This window comes from Taudactylus pleione, unplaced genomic scaffold, assembly GCF_031769625.1.
Source record: "Taudactylus pleione unplaced genomic scaffold, aTauple2 ptg000372l, whole genome shotgun sequence".
NCBI lineage: Eukaryota > Metazoa > Chordata > Amphibia > Anura > Myobatrachidae > Taudactylus > Taudactylus pleione.
Genome location: NW_028284773.1, coordinates 1,192,570 through 1,212,151, shown reverse-complemented (window position 1 = coordinate 1,212,151; position 19,582 = coordinate 1,192,570). Strand labels below are relative to the sequence as shown.

Here is a 19,582-nt window from a genome sequence, read left to right as displayed (position 1 = left end):
TATACAGTGTAAATACAGCTAAATATGTGCTCAATATTGCTACATAAAATTACTTAAACAAATATCACTGATGTTTAAGGATTCTTTTTTAATGTCTCTAAAAAGGTGATAAATCATTTGATAGAAAAAATATTGTGTGAGACAGGTGATTGCTTTGCTACATTTTAGCTAACACAATATTCTACTACTGTACCGTCTCCCAGCCCCCTTCTGTTCTGTGGATAGTGCCAGAAATTCTCATTATGTCTCCTAACAAAGCAAATGAAATCACATAAAGCGCCTGCTCATTCCTCACTGCTGTGATAGAAACATTTTTTTTTTTTGTACAGTACAATCAGTTGTATAAGATTTTTGAAGCCTAGGGGTATATTTACTAAACTGAGAGTTTTTAGAAGTGGAGATGTTGCCCATAGCAACCAATCAGATTCTACCTATTATCTTCTAGGTGTTAGTTTAATGTTAACTGGAATCTGATTGGTTGCTTTGGGCATTAACTCCAGTTCTAAAAGCTCTCACTTTAGTAAATATACCCCCTTGTGTGTGTGAACATTTTCTCACCACTACTGTCATGACATGAGCAAGTGCATTTATATTTTCAGATACGTTTCACAAGAGAGGTGACATAACATTTTGTGCCGTTTTAAACTTTGTATTCCATTTTGGAAGGAGAATAGCATGAAAAATACAATCATTCTGGTTTTGCCATTGCTCTGGATCTCATTCCTGTGTGTATATATGGTTCTCTTCTGCATGCCTCATTCTAAATGTATTGCTGAAAATGTCCCTACCAGTTTGCTTTTAGATTTTTTTTTTTGCATTTTAAAGCATATTGGCCAACAAAGCTTGTTAGTTTGTTCAATACATCTGAAGTTGTATTAATTTTTAAATCAAGTACATTTGTATTGAGTGTTTGTACAGGAAAACTAAAAACAGATAAAACAGTACGTACTATAGTTGCTGACATAATAGAATAAGTAAAAACGTCAAAGAAAAACGAACAGAGTATTAAGGAATTAATGTGCCAGACCAAGTCATCGTTTAAGAATGTAATACAGCAACTTATACTATACAAGGAAAAATTGGTGGACACAGGCATTAAATTAAATAAATAGCAGAACATAAAAGAAAATCTCACCGTGTAGAGAATTTAAAACAAACAAAATTAAGGAGGAGGGAGGAGGAAGATAATGGTGTATTATATGGAAGGCTCCTGAGTGGACTTCCGGAGGCCTAAAGGACATTGAGACCATCTACTGTACCTCATAATTTATGAAATTTTGGAAGGGGTTTTTGGCTGGTGTATATATAATGCTCATGGTGTGTGGTGTCACTTACAAGCTCTCGCCTCTTATAAATATCTGGTGGATCTGGAGTGCGCCATGAGCAAGCAATGATAACTTTGGCATGAGTGGTAAATAGTAGCATTATAAAAATCATCAACTTCTAGGCTAAATAAGCACAGTATGACTTCTGCAGGCGACAATTCAGGAAGAGTAGATTGAATGTCCGACCAAACCAGTAGCCAAAAATCGTGAACCCTAGAACAATTCTACAAATATATTCCAAAAATTGCTTTTTAAGACAATCAATGGGAGTACTAGCATCAATATGGGCTAGAATAGCATGTGTACAGTAGGATTTGTGTAAAATAAAGTTGTGAATTTATTGAAATTGGACACATGGTGAGGTGTAGCGGAGAGATCCCAAAATCTGTGTCCAATAGTCATCTTGAAGAGAACCCAAATCTGCCTCCAATTTATTCCTAATGCTGGCCATACACGCTACAATTACCGGGGCGATCCGCCTGATATCGGCGGATCGCCCCGATAATTGTAGCATGTGGGGAGGCGACCGAGGGTTAAATATTGCTCGGTCGGGCATGCCGGATTGTCCAGCATGCCCGTCCAATGCGATATTTCCCGGTAAACTGACGGCCGCATCAGGCAGTGTATGCCCAGCCGCGGCAGACAGACAGACATTTCCTGTGTTCCTTCCTACGGAAGGAACAGGGAAATGTCTCCTCCCCCGGAGGCGGAGCGCAGATGTCTGCCGAATACACTGTGAGAGAAATCTCACAGTGTATGCCGGCGACATCTGCAGCTGGCAGCCGGCCAGATAAAATGTCTGTCGGTCTGACAGGCATTTTGTCTGGCCGTGTATGCCCAGCATAAGAGAGAGAAGTACATTCTTTCAGATATTGAGAAGTGGTTTATTTATTTAATTATTTATTTTACACAATATTAATTACTCATATTATATTTTTAGGGCATTGTAGATTGATTCATACGGGCACTCAATGTTATACACTTCGATGGCCGAACATCGTCCTATCTTACGATTGGTTAGTGCATACACACTTACCATTCGTCGGCCCGATGTGTCTGATGTCACGACTAGGTAGCATTTACATGTGCCCGTCTGCTTGAGCTGTTAGTCACCGGCGGCCTCGGCAGCAAGTGTCAGGGCGGTTGGCTGACCACCCGTACACACAGCACAATGCACCAATATATCTGCAGATATATTGGGCATCGGCTGTACTGCACAGCCGACGCGATATGTCTGTGAACAATGTCGTTCACAGACTATTGTCTGTACACACTGACCGACGCACACACAAAATATTGGCCATCGTGTACCCAGCATTAGGGTTTTGATTGGCAGCCTTGGGTCCCAGCCAGTATAGTGACTCAGCCTTCCCCTCACTTTAAACTTGATAGTAAAGGTATAAAAAATTTTTCTAGATATTCCAATGCACTTGGCACGTTTTTGTTACTGTTTATTGAAATTACTTGCAGCATCAGGCTTGTTACGTATATAACAAGGAATTCAGAGTGGAAGTGAAATAATTTAGTATTTCAGTGGGTAACAAGCAAACAAAAGTAAGTGAGTGGAATTCAATGGCTTTAATTTGGTTTTAATGGTAAACCATGTCACATATGCCTCATTCAATGTTATATCTCTTTATTTGTAATAGTTGATATAAAATACAGCACAAAAATTAACTCACACATATTATACATGAATAATTACAAACCAAATATTATATCCAAAATATAACATATATATCACTATGAATACACAACTACTGTATTAATTTCTAGTTTTTAACAAGAAAGAGAAAAGTACAGAGAGAAAAGAAAGAAAAAGAAAAAGGGGGTAAGGGAAGGCAACATGCGGTACAATACATCACCCAGAAAAACAAACAAACAGTTTCATTCCATATCGGCCAACTGTCTATGGAATGCAGAATACCAAGGGTCCCAGGTAGCATGGAACTTTATCACAGTATCATGGAGGAGCACAGTGATATATTCCATGGAGGCCAAATACCATATTTTGTTCAGTAGCACGGTCATTGCCGGAGCTTCAATTTGCTTCCAGTTTGTAGCAATCAACAGTTTGGCCACATTATAAATATGGTCACATATTATGTTTTGAGATTTAGAAGGGGAGCTAGTGGGCTTACAGAGAAGCATATTGAGGGTCTTTAGGGGGGGAAACACCGAGCACCCTGGGCCTCATTCAATGTTAGAGTGTATGAGTGCTGGTGTGACAGGAATAAAGCAATTATTTGTAGGCATATATGTGGGGCCCCTTGAACTGCTCTGGCTGGGCTCCTTTGGGGCATCACCACTTGACACTTATTTTTAACACTTTATCATCACTCTACAGTATGTTTATTTTTTTATTTATGTAATATTTTCACACATTTATTTTTCACTTTTTTAACACTTCTAACACTAAGCAGCTACTTTCACTTACCAAACACTTCCACACTTCACTGCTATCTTTCATTTGTGTGGTGCCCTGGGGTGGTTTGGCTGGTTTGGGGGTGCCTCATGTCCCAGACATGAACCCCTATAATGTTAGGGACTTACCCACTGAGGTGACCTTGAAGTTAGCTAATAAGTTTGGCCAAATGTATGCCAAAAACCTTGTATATGATGTATAATTATTAAATGGTTGTATGGTGCACTTGCGTTTCTTTTTTCTATAGCTATTGGTAAAACCAGAAGTGTGATACCTGTGAGCTCTGAACCCAGAACCTGTATTTGTGGTCCCCTGGTTGATGGGTAATTGCAGTATATTCTATTGGGCAATGTTGGTGTCACATAGCAATACTATAGCACATTGAAATTTGGTGTCCCAGTGTATTGTCCCTGCTAAAAACAGTAGAGCTCTACAACTCATTTATTATGTGTGCATACGAAGAGTTCATATGATTCCACATGTTGGGACATATGCAGTGTTTTCGAAGTGTAACTAGTTTTCACAGTTTGTAATACAAGTCTAATATATAAACGTCTGAACAGCAACTAAATGCTGAGTTACATAAGTTATGGCTCACATATGCCCTTGTATTCCCAGTGGAGTCACAGCTTTGTCACTAGGGGGTCCATTTCAATCTGAGGTTGTGTTTCTTGGGCTAAATCTCACATTCATACCTCTTTTCCACTTAAATCCCGGGTCTGACCTGAGATTTGGAACATAGTAGCTGATTCAGAGCAGCTTGCTAGATGCGATCGCTCGCACAATGTGTATACAAATTGCGTAGGTAGTGCAATCGCACAGCAATGCATTAGCACGCCCAGTATTTCTTAGAGAGTGATCACATAGTGTATGCAGACACCCACCAGCCTGTCTTAAGACGCCCACTTGTGCACATCATGTCCAGGAAGTGTATGCAACCATCGGTACATCGGGTAACATCGGATGCGATCACAGCGCTTGAGGTTGACCATACCCTACCACAAGCACTGCGAGCACTTCAGTGTAAGAACAAGCCAGGTGACGTGTACTATGATGCTGTATTATAATTATGCACACCTCTAAAACACCATTGAGATGCTCATGCACGCCTGCGTTTGCACCTCCACTCCCCCGTTCTTAATGGTCAGCCCCTGTTACCACCTGCAAACGGCTTCCCCTGTCACTCACTCTGCTGGGCTGTCTATGCGCAGCGAGTGAATGCATTGTGAACTTTCGCTAAGGTATGTGCACGCGCACTGCGATGCATACACATGCGCACAATGAATACACACTGCATACCATCGGCAGCAGCCAGCGGTTGCATCCTAGCGAGCGGGTCTGAATGAGCTCCATAGTTCCAAACCGGGTCAGACATGGGACAGACCCCTTCTCCAATACGGCTCTGATCCGGGTTTTTTCCGGATCAGTGCCGTTCACACTGCACACGGATGCAGGGCCGGTGCTTGGCGATGATATCATCTCCTTGCACCGTAATGTGTCTCTCCCCGTGCTGTAAACAATTCTCTTGTCGGATGACCTAGGTTACCCATTTACACTGAGCCATACCTGGGTTCTTCCTGGGAATAACCCTGCTCACTAGCAGGGTTTTCTATCCCGGGTGACTAGACCCGGGTGGAGTAGTTTCCACTGATCAAAACGTGAAATAACCTGGGATTTTGAGCTTAATGGAGAAGGGGTATTACTAAAAGACAATTATTGATTTGTTTTTTTAAGTGTTAGTCAATGTGTGATTTAGCCCCAAAACACAACATCAATTTAGATCGATTTGGATCGATTTGTAATCTAATGAAATCGACCTTTAGTAAATGTACCCCTAGAGATCTAAAACTTGCAATTGTTATTTATTTATAAATAAAGATATCCAATTAAACATTAGAAATTGGAATGGTTCCTATACCAGGATTACAGCATCTCATTTGGCATTGAAATGGCAGGCTGCTGTGGCCTGAGCCAACTGTTATGTGATACCGGTGTCCTGGTTTTCTGTGATTTAAGTGCTGTAGCCTCGTCAGGTGAATTAATTAAGATGTGGCGATATATGTTTATAAAAGTTAAACATGTCTTATTTTCCCAGCCATATTGCATCATCCACTTTGGGAAATCATCGATGTGCAGGTTCTCTGAGGGGCATATTCAATTGGCTATCTTAGCACAGCTATCGCAACCAATTTATTGATATATGTGGCTATTTGCGCTCACGATTCTTGCACTGTCCAACTGAAAAAAATTGGATGCGGTAATTTTTTTTTTTTTTCAAAATCCTGGGGGAAATTTGGAGAAATCCCTAAAAAACTTCAAAACTTCAAATAAATATTGGATAACAGTATAGATGTCTATTATACCACTTTTACACCAGAGCTAAAACCTGGGTTATTGCAGGGTTAACCCGGATAGCTCCTTGGTGTAAAAGGGAACAGGGTTGGATTCCCGGGTCGAGTGACCCGGCAATCCAACCCAGGTAACTTGCAGGGTTTAACACGGGAATAACCCGTGAAACCCTGCAGTGTAAACGGCGCAATCCGGGTCACGATGACCTGGATTGTACCGCACGTCATCTCCAAGCGTCCACTACAACGCTGGATAAGACCCGGCTCCAGGGTGAACGCCGCCAACTTGGAAGTATCCTGGGTCGGCACCAGCTAAATTCCAGGACTGATCCGGTTTGGAACCCAGGGCCTGATTCAGACCCGGTCGCAAGCACTGAGCGCTCGCAACTGGGTCGATGGTGGCCCAGAGCACATGCGCACGACGGAGTGCTGCATGTTCTTCTCAGTATCACAAATGAAATAATTAGCACCACCTGTGGATCTTTTAACATGTATCAGCCAGTAATAAATAACCTGTGCACCAACTAGGAGATCTGGAAAACATTCACTGTTAGGGATGTGCTGCTATAGAGCCCAATATTTACATATATGTCCAGGGCAGTGCTAGGTTCTGCTGCTGCTCCCAGACTCCCGGACTTGCTCCCATGCTCTGGAATGGTGCCCACATCTATAATAAATACATTCAACTCAGGCAGGATGGCCCTACTGCCCCATCTAATGGCTTACTGTGATCTCTGGTCCTGTATATGCAGGAATTATGACACACAATACACTTTGTATGACGCATATTAAAGCTGGATAAGTGCTAATTCTACCCTACTTATGGACTTGCCACACTCACTCTAAAATCAAGCATTTGGAAACCCCCCTCTAGAAATCCTGCATTTGCCACTGAGTAGGGCTAATCGGGGACATCTAGATTGATCCCCAATGTTAGTGCATCTTTTGGGGGGCATCAGGTTGATTTCCCAAAGTCTTTGAACACTTTTTGTCTGTTAGAGTTTTGCCGGGACGCCTTTTCGCGTCCTTTGGAATTGAATAGGGCGAAACGCAGGCACATGTGCGGAAAGTGTTTTCTCCAAAAACACGCGATGTAGGCGGAAAGTCCGGCAGGCCTGCCGGACTTTTCATTTCCAATTGAATACGGGCCTTAAATGGGATTTCCACTTTGAATAACCCCCATAGTTTGGTTCAAATAAGCTTTCTCCTTATGAAAAGACTTCTGGTATAGGAGCTCTATTTGGAAGCCTTATAGCTGCTGTGTTGGATCTCCCATGTCACAGAGACAGCAGAACAGTGCTGAAAGTGAATTGCAGATGTCCTGCCTATATGTGATTGCTAGGACTGAGCTAAATACAGCAAATCCCATCACAAATACCCTCTTGCATCCCTATCAAAGTGCTATTTTTCTTAGTTAAGACGGGAACGTCTGTGATCCATCTGAATACTTGATTTCAAGAAATGGAGAAAAAGCCATCTAAGCTCACCAAGTCAGACATGTGCTTCCAATTGTATGCACATTTATTTTGTTTTGTCTTTTTGTTTCTTATCCAAAATTCTTAGGGAAGAGGAATTTTGGACATATGTCTGCACATATTTGTTAATTTCACAATTAGTCAGGTTTGGGGGGTATTGCTTTACTTGTCTGTGTTACTCCCCGATTAAAAAAGTTCTGTCTTTAACAATATTTCAAACATAGACATATCTCAAAGAAGTTCTAACATGTTGAAATCGTGAGAATACTGAGAGATCAGTACTGCAGGCATGTTCTTCCCCTGGGAAATGTCCTGATACTAACTTGTTTTTCTCTGTTTACAACATATTTTTTATTATTCATTGGGATCATTTCAATTAGAGGCTCACATACATTGCGGCAATGCGGGCACCTGCAAAATGTGAGATTTAATTAGAAATGGCGAATTACGGGACTTGCGGCAAGATCGTGCAACTTTTCTACAATAAGTAACCTGGCAGAAGTGCATGAGAAAGTGGAGAAGTTATCATGGACCCCAAAAGTGGCAACTAAAGTCCCGGGTCTTACCCGGTATTTGGAACATTGTTCCAAACTGGGACAGAGGGATGCAGTCAGGAAGCCGACGGTCGAAATGCCAACCACTGGCTTCCCGACTGTCAAATCCCGGCAAGGTACTAATGACAGGTGTCAAAATCCCGACGTCTGTCATTAGACTTACGCCGGGAGCCCGACGCCCGGCATACCGAACGAAGGTAAGCCGGGCGCGGACAGCTGCGGGAGGGGGCTAGGTTTTAGGGCTCCCGGGGGGACATAGGGTGAGGCACCCCCCCCGGGAGGGTTAGGTTTAGGCTAGGGGAAGGGGGGGTTATAGTTAGGCACTAGGGAGGGAGGTTAGAGTTTGGCACCCCTACAGGAGGGTTAGGGGGGGTAAGGTTAGTTAATACTTACCTTTGGAGCTGTTGGGATCTTCACTGGTGCCGGTCTTCCGGCGTCGGGATTTGAACCGCCGGAAATAGGTCCGGCGGTATCTCATACCGATCCCGGGACAGATCCCTTTTGAACCAGATTATTCCCAGGTCCCCATATAAGAAGGCTATTAGTGACTGTAAGAAAAGTACTGGAGGTTCTTAAAAGGTGTCAAATGACTGATTTTTTTATTCATGTTGGAGAGATTATCGGCAACAAGTGTTTTTCAGCAAATGAAAGTCTTTAAAGTATTTTGGGTACACAAAATGTTTTTATACAAGTTTAAAAAAGTAAAATAAAAACAAAACACTTAACTCCCATCTGCAAGTTCTAAAACCCCTCTCCCATCAGTACAACACTTCTATATACAAGTCTCACATCATTTAACTCATTATTGAACTTTTAAGAGAAATTCACATGGAAATTGACATGTCATTATTGGCCAAAATATACTATTTAAACCCTCCTCCAAGTCCATGATTATTCATTGGGAGGTTTTACAACGTTCCTCACAAAAAAATGTGAATTTGCTTATATATATACATATATATATATATATATATATATATATATATATAGTGATTCATAAATGATCCGGCACTCACAATGAACAATCTTGGTATACCTGCTCCGGTGCCCTCCTTACAGGGAACGGCGCCCCCGATACATGCAGCACACAGAGGCGGCTATCGGAGACCTTCAAGCGGTGTATACAAAAAATTAACGTTTAATCCATCAACGTTTCGGGACCACACGACCCTTCCTCAGGATGCACAATACAGAATAAAAATATTACATACAGACAACAGCATTAAATAGCTTACCAGTCTGGATGCGTGTTGCTTCTCCCGCTCGTCGCGCCGGGGACAAGACCGCGTGCTGCCCGTGTTCCGGTCTTGTCCACAGCGCGACGAGCAAAACAAAACCAAAATTGCAAATTAAATTCAATGCAAAAATGTACTGAAGACATATATGTACATAAGGTTGTGTTGGTCAGCCATTTTTGTCCATAGAGATAAAATACATGAATACATGTCAGTTATGAAATGAGTTCATACAGCTAGGCAGCACATGCATGGTATGTGTGTGTGCATGTGTGTATATATTGGCAACTCCACTATTTTTAGTACAGCAAACCTACATTTAAGAACAGCTAAATCTAATTTCATTTAACAACATGGACCTTCAATGATCTTTCTTCCTATGTATGGTCTTTGTAACTTTGTATAGTGTAGTGAGCTACAGGCATGTCTTGTTCTGAAATCACAGTGATATTTGATCATGTGCACAGGAAGCAAGCTGTACGCTAATGTCAGCTTAGATGAACAGTAAACAATGAGTGCAGGAAGTTTCAGAGTAACAAAATAGCTGTCAGTTCTAAAAAGTCATTTTTTCATGGTTACTATACGTGAAAGGCTGCCTGCTCTTGTTTTCAGTCTGGAAAAATATGTAGATCAAAAATGACTGTAATTTGTAATTAACTATATAGGACTTAATATGTTTATTATAATTACTGTTGTGTAGAATGAGTATTCATATTGTACTATTGATTTTCTGTTACTGCAGAAACCTGTGCTACAATCCCATAACAACTGGAAGTGTAAGAGCAGTGTGAGAAATCACACAGGCTGTTGGTTTCAGAGGGGCAGGAAAGATAGCAAACAGGTCATTCTGACAGTGTTGACAGATTTTATGGTCCTAATCTCCTTGAGTTGAACAGTGTCTGCTTAGAACCCTTTACTTCCCACAGAGGTTTTTTCACAACATTAAGTCAGATTTAGCTATCCAGTAATGGAATTTCTAAAACTTTAGAACCATATAGGGTTCACAGTTTTTGTTGAGATAGAGAGAAAGAGAGAGAGAGAGAGAGAGAGAGAGAGAGAGAGAGAGAGAAAGAAAGCGAGAGAGAGAGAGAGAGAGAGAGAGAGAGAGAGAGAGAGAGAAGAAAGCGAGAGAGAGCTTACTCTTGAAGAATGTACAATATCAGTGCATTGTGCATCACACATTTGGTATATGTCTTACTCAATTTGGCTCTATTTTTTTTTCACAGAGGTTGGGTAGTAGTAGCATGCAGCCAGATGAGGGCTCAGAATGGCTTCTGGAGCTCTTGAGCGAGGTGCAGTTGCAGCAGTATTTCCTACGCATACGTGATGACCTCAACATCACACGTCTTTCCCACTTCGATTACGTCAAGAATGAGGATCTGGAGAAGATCGGCATGGGCCGACCTGGTGAGCAAACATACTGCATGGTTCAGCTGTTATCAGTGCTGCCACTAAACCTGACAACCGGGCATATTTTTACAGGGGATTTCAATTAGCGGTGATCGCCGTAAGGCACAGGTTCTCAAACTCGGTCCTCAGGACCCCACACAGCGTTTCCAGATGTCCTCACAGAATCGCAAGTGAAATAATTAGCTCCACCTGTGGATCTTTTAAAATGTGTCAGTGAGTAATGAATACACCTGTGCACCTGCTGGGTGATCTGGAAAATGTGACCTGTGTGGGGTCCTGAGGACCAAGTTTGAGAACCACTGCCGTAAGGTACCAGCATTCCGACTGTTTTTCCATGCACTCTATAGTAGTGTGCAGGAAAAAACTGTGCGTTGTTGGGTTACCGTATTAAACACTGCTGTGTCCAACCTCATATAGCCACTAATGGAATTCATCTGTATATGTCTGGTTCTCTATGGCTGGTGACTAGTATACTCTACTGCTACTGTATGTACTAAATTGAATCTTACATCAGGAAAGTGTAGAATATTCTTAAAAGGGTGTTTTTTTATTTGAATGGAAGTTCTCATTTTAACATTCCTAGTGTCAATTCGGATTAACTGAACTCAGTTTGGATATGTTTCAGACGAACAATAGTAAGGAGTGTGAGATGCCAGCTACATCCAACAAGGGACTATGCTATAGCGAATAGTTAATACAGGGGTGATGGTCCTGCACTCACTTATGAAATAGGGGATAGTGTGAGGAGCTTCAAATAACTTGAAAGTGGTTCTTCTGTCTTCGGGTTATAGTTACAAGAAAGGCTGAGTTCTTGTGCTCCCTGTGTGAATATGACTGGTGTGTGATATTCACTGTGGGAGGGTTGGTGGAGAGATAGTGTGGAAATGTGTGCGTGGATATGTATAAGATTGGAAAGGGGAATTTTTAGTGTAAGGATGCTTCAGTGCTGAGTTCACTGCTAATGCATAAAGTACAGGTTTCACTCCAGCCTACCTTGGAGGGAGCTGATTCCACCAGAATGTGGGTAATTCAGGTGAGAGACAATCCCTCTCACCACAATATGTATCCCAATATATTCCATTTCACCAGATGCAAGTTCGCCTGTTTTCCATCTACTCACCTATTTTCTTGTTTCAGTAACCCATTAATTAAATTATTGGTTTTAAAGTTAGGTTTAAACTCTTTACATCTTTTCAAGAAAAATACTAAGTTAAAGAAGAAACCTGCAAGCCAGGTCCAAAGGTGCTTTTTGCTGCGGAATGGTCTAAGGCTTCCAGACCTTCAGTGTATTACTAAGCAGTGGATGTCAAACTTGTCAAACTTGTCTTAACAACTTACTAGCTGTGTATGAATTATGCAAAAGTAGATTTTTCACAGTTTAAAAAAATCTGATATAACCACTTGTGCTGTGAGGATTTATTTATCTATTTATAACAATTATTTATATAGCACACATATATTATGCAGCGCCTTACAGTACAGAGAATATTTCAGTCATTCACTACAGTCCCTGCCCTGGTTGAGCTTACAATCTATATTCCCTATGACACCCTAGGGTTTTTTACATTTTTGGTAATCAGCCAATTTATTTATTTATTTATTAATAGTTTCTTATATAGCGCAGCATATTCCGTTGTGCTTTACAGCCAATTAACCTACCAGTACTGTATGTTGTTGGAGAATGGGAGGAAACCGAAGCACTCGGTGGAATCCCACACAGAAAGGGGGAGAACATACAAAATATACACTGCTGGACCATAACCCAAATTTAACTCACTATGTCAGTGCCGTGATGCAGTAATTCTAACTACTACGCCAACCATGGTGTCTTTGATACAGAGTTGAACACAAGTCAGTTTTGTGAACATTTCCGGTGTGTGCAAGTATGAGTAATGCCCAGTCGTGCACAACTCAGTCGCATCTCTACTTGCTGCATACGGCTGGGGGATATCCAGCCACAGAGATGCATATACAAATGTGTCCACATACATCTTACTTTCTTGTGCGTTACACAGCGCTTCTAGTCGTGCCATGCCGTTGCGTGACTTGGTAGCGGCGAGCGTCTTTTCGTGCAACTTTTTACCGTCAAATGCATCTTATTGTCTCAGCTGATGACACTTAGTTGGCCAATGCCTGCCCACGGTCGCTATGGTGACCTTATGCTGCGTCCTCAGACACAGCAGTGAATCAGAGAGGCCTTCAGTGGACATCTTTTTACAGAAGATACCTAATGCGGCTGTGCACAAAGATGCAGCGATGGTGCCAGTAGTGTCCATCTCTGATTCAGGCCTCATATACACACACAGGAAAAATTTGTGAAACTCCCATTGAGCTACCCAGTTGTATTCACTGTTCGGACAGTAATGACTGCATATGTCTATTTTAGTCTTTTTTTTTCGCTAGCTAGTTTCTTTTTTTTTTACTTTGTCCACTTTAGTTTCATTTTACAAAGATCATCACCTTTCACTGTAATATGATTATTCTAGTTTTAAATAAAGTTAAACACAATTTGTTTAAAAATATTTCAGGCTCTATTTCTCTCTGTAAAGAATTGTGCTTCATATGTGAGTTCCTCACATGATCTTGACTTGTTACGGTAGGACAAGGCTAGTGTGACCTAAATTATGGTCTGCATCACATGAAAGTAGAATTTGAACTTTGAGTAAAGTTGTTAATTTGCAGGCAGAATAATGCAGCATTCCTGGGCCATTCAGGCACTGCTAGAAGCTAGCGGGATCCTATTAGTTGCATTGACATCCTGGCTTCTGAGATCTGTCTAGCCCTGTTCCAGAGATTAATATACATTAGAAGCCAAGTATAGCATCCTTACTTGCATGTTTCAGGAAACCATAACATTAGTATTATATGAATTAGGTGGGAATATACATGCATGTTTCATAGCATCTCTTTCCTTTTTTATAGGCCAAAGGCGTCTTTGGGAGGCAGTAAAGAGAAGAAAAGCAATGTGTAAGCGCAAATCCTGGATGAGTAAGGTAGGCAAATGCTATTGTGACATTTACAGACTTAACTTGCATTCATTAAGAAGATTCAAGATCATCCTGTGCTTTCCATTTCTAAAGTTTATTGGAACAGTTGTCTTTGTTCCATTTACCATGAAGGCACAATTTCCCAAACTCCGCCATTACAGTCAATGTTTTAAGGATATCCATGCTTGAGTCCAGATGGTTAAATCAAATTGGCTGAGGTACTAATTAAGGGCCCGATACACTGATTCAGCATGGATCGCTATTCTACTTACATGCACGCAACTGAGTTGCTAATATCAGCAGTGATATTTAAATGTTTGCATTCGTATTGCAAACGCAGCCTGACATAAGGACACCCACTTCCCCTTACTCACATCTGTACACTTGGCCAAGATAGCAAAACAATCGGTAACAACGAGTAACATGGAACCCAGACGCACAGTTAAGGAAGCCCAGACCTCACTCAGGAATTGCTAACTTCTGCGCACGCTGTGAGTACTCGGGAGGCGTCTGGATTCGCAGTGGATAATTTATGCACGCCCATGTAACAGCGTTGAAACACACTGGCACGCCTACGTTCGCACGGCCACCCCCCACGTCACCACCCACAAACGGTATTCCTGTCAATCAATCTGTCGTTCGTCTGCGTATCCTCTGCAAACGGATTTCTGAAAGCAGTGTCTGGCTCGCGCACGCACACTGCGATGCATACGCAAGCGCAGTGCGAATTAATCGACCGATTGCATGCGTATACGCAACTGCGTTCCTTGCTGAATCAGGCCCTAAGTCATCTGTGCTTAAGCATGGATATCCTTGAAACCTGGACTGTAATGGCACAGTTTAGGGTTCTCTACATTAAGGCCCTCATGTAGAGTAAGGACTAAGGGCCTGATTCAGAGCCGTTCGCTATTTGTGGTCGTTCATTCAAAAACAAGGGGTGGCTATTCAAATGATCCGTTCGCAAATTGCAGTCTGTTCACACCTCTAAGTCTGAACGAGCGAGCAAAACATACGCTCGTTTTTTTGATAAAAACGCCCCCTGGCCGCACGCACCATACGTCATGTCCGCTATTTATTAGATTAATCGAGTACATCGTACAGCGTATGAACTGCTCGCTATTCTTGTGGTTGGTGTTTTCAACCGCTATTTTGCGAGCAGTTCTGAGTTAAAAAAAACCAAGTGACGTGGTCAATGACGCTGCTGTATTAATTATGCACTCCCTTAAAACGCCCGTTTTGACCTTTAAGCACGCCTGCGTTCGGATCTCCACTCCCCGTTTTCAAGCACCTTCCCCTGTTACCACCCACATACGCCTCATTCTGTCACTCAAAATAGCAGGCCCTCGCTATATTGCGTACCAACGATTTTCGGCCGCACTGACTGGTTCGCGCATGCGTACTAAAAACCGTACGCATGCGCAGATGTGCGAACATCGCTCGGAACGAGCGTACTGCCGCTAGCGAGTGGCTCTGAATGAGGGCCCAAATCCGTGTAGAAGGTACAGTTTTACACCTTTTCAAAGCCATGTTGTGCTGCATCAGGGTTAAACATAAGATATATGGATAGAGTTGACATAGGGCTTTACCTTTTCAACTCTAAAGCTGAGTACATATTAGATGACCTGTGTATCCAGCCGACCCACGATGCAACGGACGACATATCGTGCAGTCCGTTAACACCGTGCGATATGGCGTTCACCAGCCGCATCCAAATGCATGGGGTCGTTCATCACACTGACAGATTGAACAGCTTGTACGGCAGATCTGTCGATGCAATGAACGAACTTGTGGGAGTATGGGCCTACATAGTGCGTACACATTTGCCTATGTCGGCCCAATGCGCCGGAACATGCAACATATCGTCTAATGTGTATCCACCTTAAGGGATATATTTACTAAGGCGCCACTTTCCAGGTATGTTTGTATTTAATATTATTTCTGTTTTAAAGCCTGTGACCAGAATTGCCAGAAAGCAGGCACTGTTTGGTAAATGTACATCTAAGTGTACAAATAGAGTGCTCAGTATTGGTTTTCCACATGCAAGAGCAGCCAGTAAATTGCATTTGCTCTCAGTGCATGTCAGCAGTGACAAATCTATCATGGGTGCAGGGTATGCAGTGCACATTGGCTCATGGGTTCAGGGGGCCCCTGCGCCACACACCCTGCACCCAGGACTGACCACTGTGCCTGCTTGTGTCCCACGCCATCTACCAATGCATGTCCTATGGAGCCATCTTTCTAGTGAGAAAGCCAAAAATATGGTGCCGCAAAGAAGCTTACAAAGAGTCTGTGCCAGAGCCTTTGCTCTCTTCCGCACATGCACCACATTTCCGTATTTATCACCAGAAAGATGGCACCAGGGAAAGAGCATGGGGAGCCAGCGCGCTGCACAGACAGACACAGTGACAACAGGTATGGGGGGAGTGCTTCATAGTGGGGGAGAGATTGTTGCATATGGGTACCCACCAGCTCTTAATACACACGTGCATGTCAACAAGGTTTGCCATGGTGCAGAATTACCACGTTTAGCTGAATATGTCATTATAAGTAAAGTTTTCTCCTCCTCAGTCAACAAAGAAAGCTTATAATGAATAGCATATGTTCTTCTGTAAAATTGGCATAAGCCTTAATTAAAAAGAAATGTTTTCATATTGTTTTCAGTTTGCATTTGCATTGGTTGTGCAACAATATCTAAACTAGGATTGGCAAACGTCTGAGAGAGGAACATATTCCCCACTCTGCTGCAAGAACTGAGATCTGATGCCACTTTGTACTATTCATTGTTATCAAGGTTTACTCTTATACCATTCATGGTATTTATATGGTGCACTCCAACTTGTTTTTATTACAGTGAGTGTAACTGGCTGACTCACATCCTCCATTCTTTTGCCATTACCATTTGTCTCATACATAGAAAACACAAATATCAACCAATATCCCCTGTTTAATCTCCTTAAAATTATTTATATGCTCAAACATAATTCATTATTCATCATCTCTTTTTTTTTCAAAGTCCCTAAGGGTATATTATAGTTTATTAGAATATTTGGTCTCTTGCCAATTAACTCTTACCAAAAGAGCATTCAGGTATTCTACAAAGTTAACTATAGCATATTGCACTCCTAGATAATAATGGATGTAGATTTGAATAGGTTAATACAGGCCTCTCCTACACCTTACTTCAGTTCTCTGTCCTCTGTCTGCAGTGTTGGAATATCTAGGTCTGGTGTTACTCTGAAAATAGAACCCACCCACTCAGTATCGCATGTCCTTCCACGTTCCGTGCTGGACTAGGACTGTTGACACACGCACTGTACAAGTGTTAGCAGTTGTCCCAGGATTTCCTTTCTGGGGTCAGTCACTGAGTGGAGGATGGACTGTTTCAGCATCAGAGCTATTTGGCATCGGAAGCTGTTAATCCAAGTTGACAGATTTACTTCACTTTTCCAGGAAGTACATCCCACTATTAGCATTACATTTCTGCAAGACTGAAATATCTAATGGGGACTCCTAAATAATACCAGTGCTCTGCAAACTGCATAACCCTCATGACTTTAATTGATGATATATTAGTGATAAGATTCAAAACTGCATATAGTAGATGTACCAGATTCACCAATAATCCAGGAGTTTCCAAAAATGTTTTAGAATAAAAAACTGCTGTTTGTTCCAAATTTGAAAGCTGTTGATTGACTGCTCTCTGGATATTTGCTGGTAGAATGGTGACACTCTCATTAGTGATAAAATAAATATTTCATTTCATTTAAAGTCACAAAATATTTACTATTTATAATCATTTATTTTAGTTATTTTGTTTAGCTCATTGCTACAATGATGGTCAATAAATATGGAAACAAGTCCTCTCATTGCATAAATCTATTCAACTCATACATACTGTATAATCAGTAGTATGGCCTTTGTACAGATTGTTTTTTCCATATAGTCTCCATGCTTGTCTAAGTATTGGTTCCAGCGGTACATCAAGGCATCTATCCTGGCATAGAAGAAATCAGTGTCAAACGCTTGAAACCAGGACATGACGGCTTGCCGTACTTCACCGTAGTCTTTGCAATCGCCTTCCAACCAGGTGCTTCTTCAGTGGTCCAAAGAGATAGAAATCACTCGATGCCAGGTCAGAGCTGTAGGAAGGATGGTCCAGTACCTCCCAATGGTAGCGCCATAACAATCACGCGTGCGTTTGGCTGAGAATGGCCTGGCATTATTGTGCAGAAATACCATGCCTGTTCGCAGTAACCCAGGTTGATTTTGTCAAATTGCCCTCCGCAACCCGGCTCAGTGTGTCACAATAGTGGTCAGCATTCACAATGTCTGCCTTGGTGAGGAAATCAACAAGAACCAAGTCCTTGTGGTCCCAAAACACCATGACCTTCTTTGCTGATGAAATTGTTTTGAATATTATTGAATGTGGGGACGATATGTTTTTCCATGTCAATATTATTATTATTATTATTATTATTATTATTATTATTATTTGTATTATCCTTTATTTATATGGCTCCACAAAGGTTCCACAGTCCCTTACTGTTATTGTACGGGTATTATCTTTTTTAAGGATTGTCCAGCAGCAGCCTTGAGAGCTGGAACACTTGGCTAGCTGCGGCCGTGGAGCAGCCTTGAGGGCTGGAAAGTCTTGGACTAGTCGGAGCCCGAGGGTAGTAGTAAGATGCGGCCTTTGGGCTGTGCAGCAGCCTTGAGGGCTGTTAAGCCTTGGCTTGTTGTGGCATGAGAGCTGTAGAACTGGATGCGGCCTTTGGCCGTGTAGCAGCCTTGGCCAGGGCCATCTCTTCCATAGGGCTTGTTGGGCAGTTGCCCAAGGGCCCGAAGCTTGAAGGGGTCTGCCAACTCTCCCCCCTGCAGCCGCGGGCAGTTGGTAAATTTGTGATATTTTTTATAAGCGGGCTGCCGTTGTACTGTATTCTGAGCTAACCTCCCCCACCCCATCCCCCCGGTGACGAGTACTCACCTCAGTCCCAGTTTCACTTCATCCGCCGGCTTCAGACCAGTCAGACAGAGTCTCTCTGCATGTGTGGGAGGTCTGATGGGCATGCAGGATGGTTTAATTTTATTGACCATTTAATTTTTTTTCCTGTGAATGGATGGTAGGCGCCTCAGTGCATTGCTTTGCCCAGGGCCCACACTGCGGTTAAGACAATCCTGGCCTTGGCAGGCTGTGGCCTGTGGGCCGTAGAACAAGATGCGGCTTTGGGCCATGTAGCAACCTTGGCATGCTGTGGCCTGTGGGCCATAGAACAGGATGCAGCCTTTGGGCCATGTAGCAACCTTGGCAGGCTGTGGCCCGCAGAACAAGATGCGGCCTTTTGGCCGTGTAGCAGCCTTGGCAGGCTGTGGCCTGTGGGCCGTAGAACAAGATGTGGCCTTTGTACCAATGTAGCAGCCATGGCAGGCTGTGGCCTGTGGGCCGTAGAACAATATGCGGCCTTCAGCCATGTAGCAGCCTTGGCAGGGTGTGGTGGACAGAAGGAGGACCTGTGCTGCCGGGTTGACTCTGGCGGTGGTATGCAGGATTGCATACTTTGGATGCTGGATTGCGACCTTTGATGCTGGTTTGACACAAGCGGCTGGACGCTGGAGTTTGGCCTGTGCCGCCGGGTTGACACAAGCAGCTGGGAGCTGGAGTGCGACTTGTGCCACCGGGTTGATACAAGCAGCTGGACGCAGAATTGCTCACTCTGGACACTCTGGAGTGCAGTCTGTGCTGCCTAGATGGCACAAACAGCAGAGCGTGCCACCTAGATGACACAAACGGCAGGTAACAAAAGCAGGCAGGAGAACTGGGTACTT

The 19,582-nt window shown here is 42.7% G+C and overlaps 1 protein-coding gene across 7 annotated transcripts in view; it reads left to right on the top strand.

The window, feature by feature from the left end:
- TNK2 (tyrosine kinase non receptor 2) overlaps positions 1-19,582 on the top strand; it is a 210,745-nt gene that overhangs the window by 137,729 nt on the left and 53,434 nt on the right. For all 7 annotated transcript variants that reach the window (XM_088444778.1, XM_088444775.1, XM_088444773.1 and 4 more), the window contains 2 exons: positions 10,589-10,769; positions 13,695-13,765. In XM_088444778.1, the coding sequence (XP_088300904.1) occupies positions 10,607-10,769; positions 13,695-13,765 (234 nt within the window). In that variant the 5' untranslated portion in view covers positions 10,589-10,606. The remainder of the gene's footprint in view (positions 1-10,588; positions 10,770-13,694; positions 13,766-19,582) is intronic.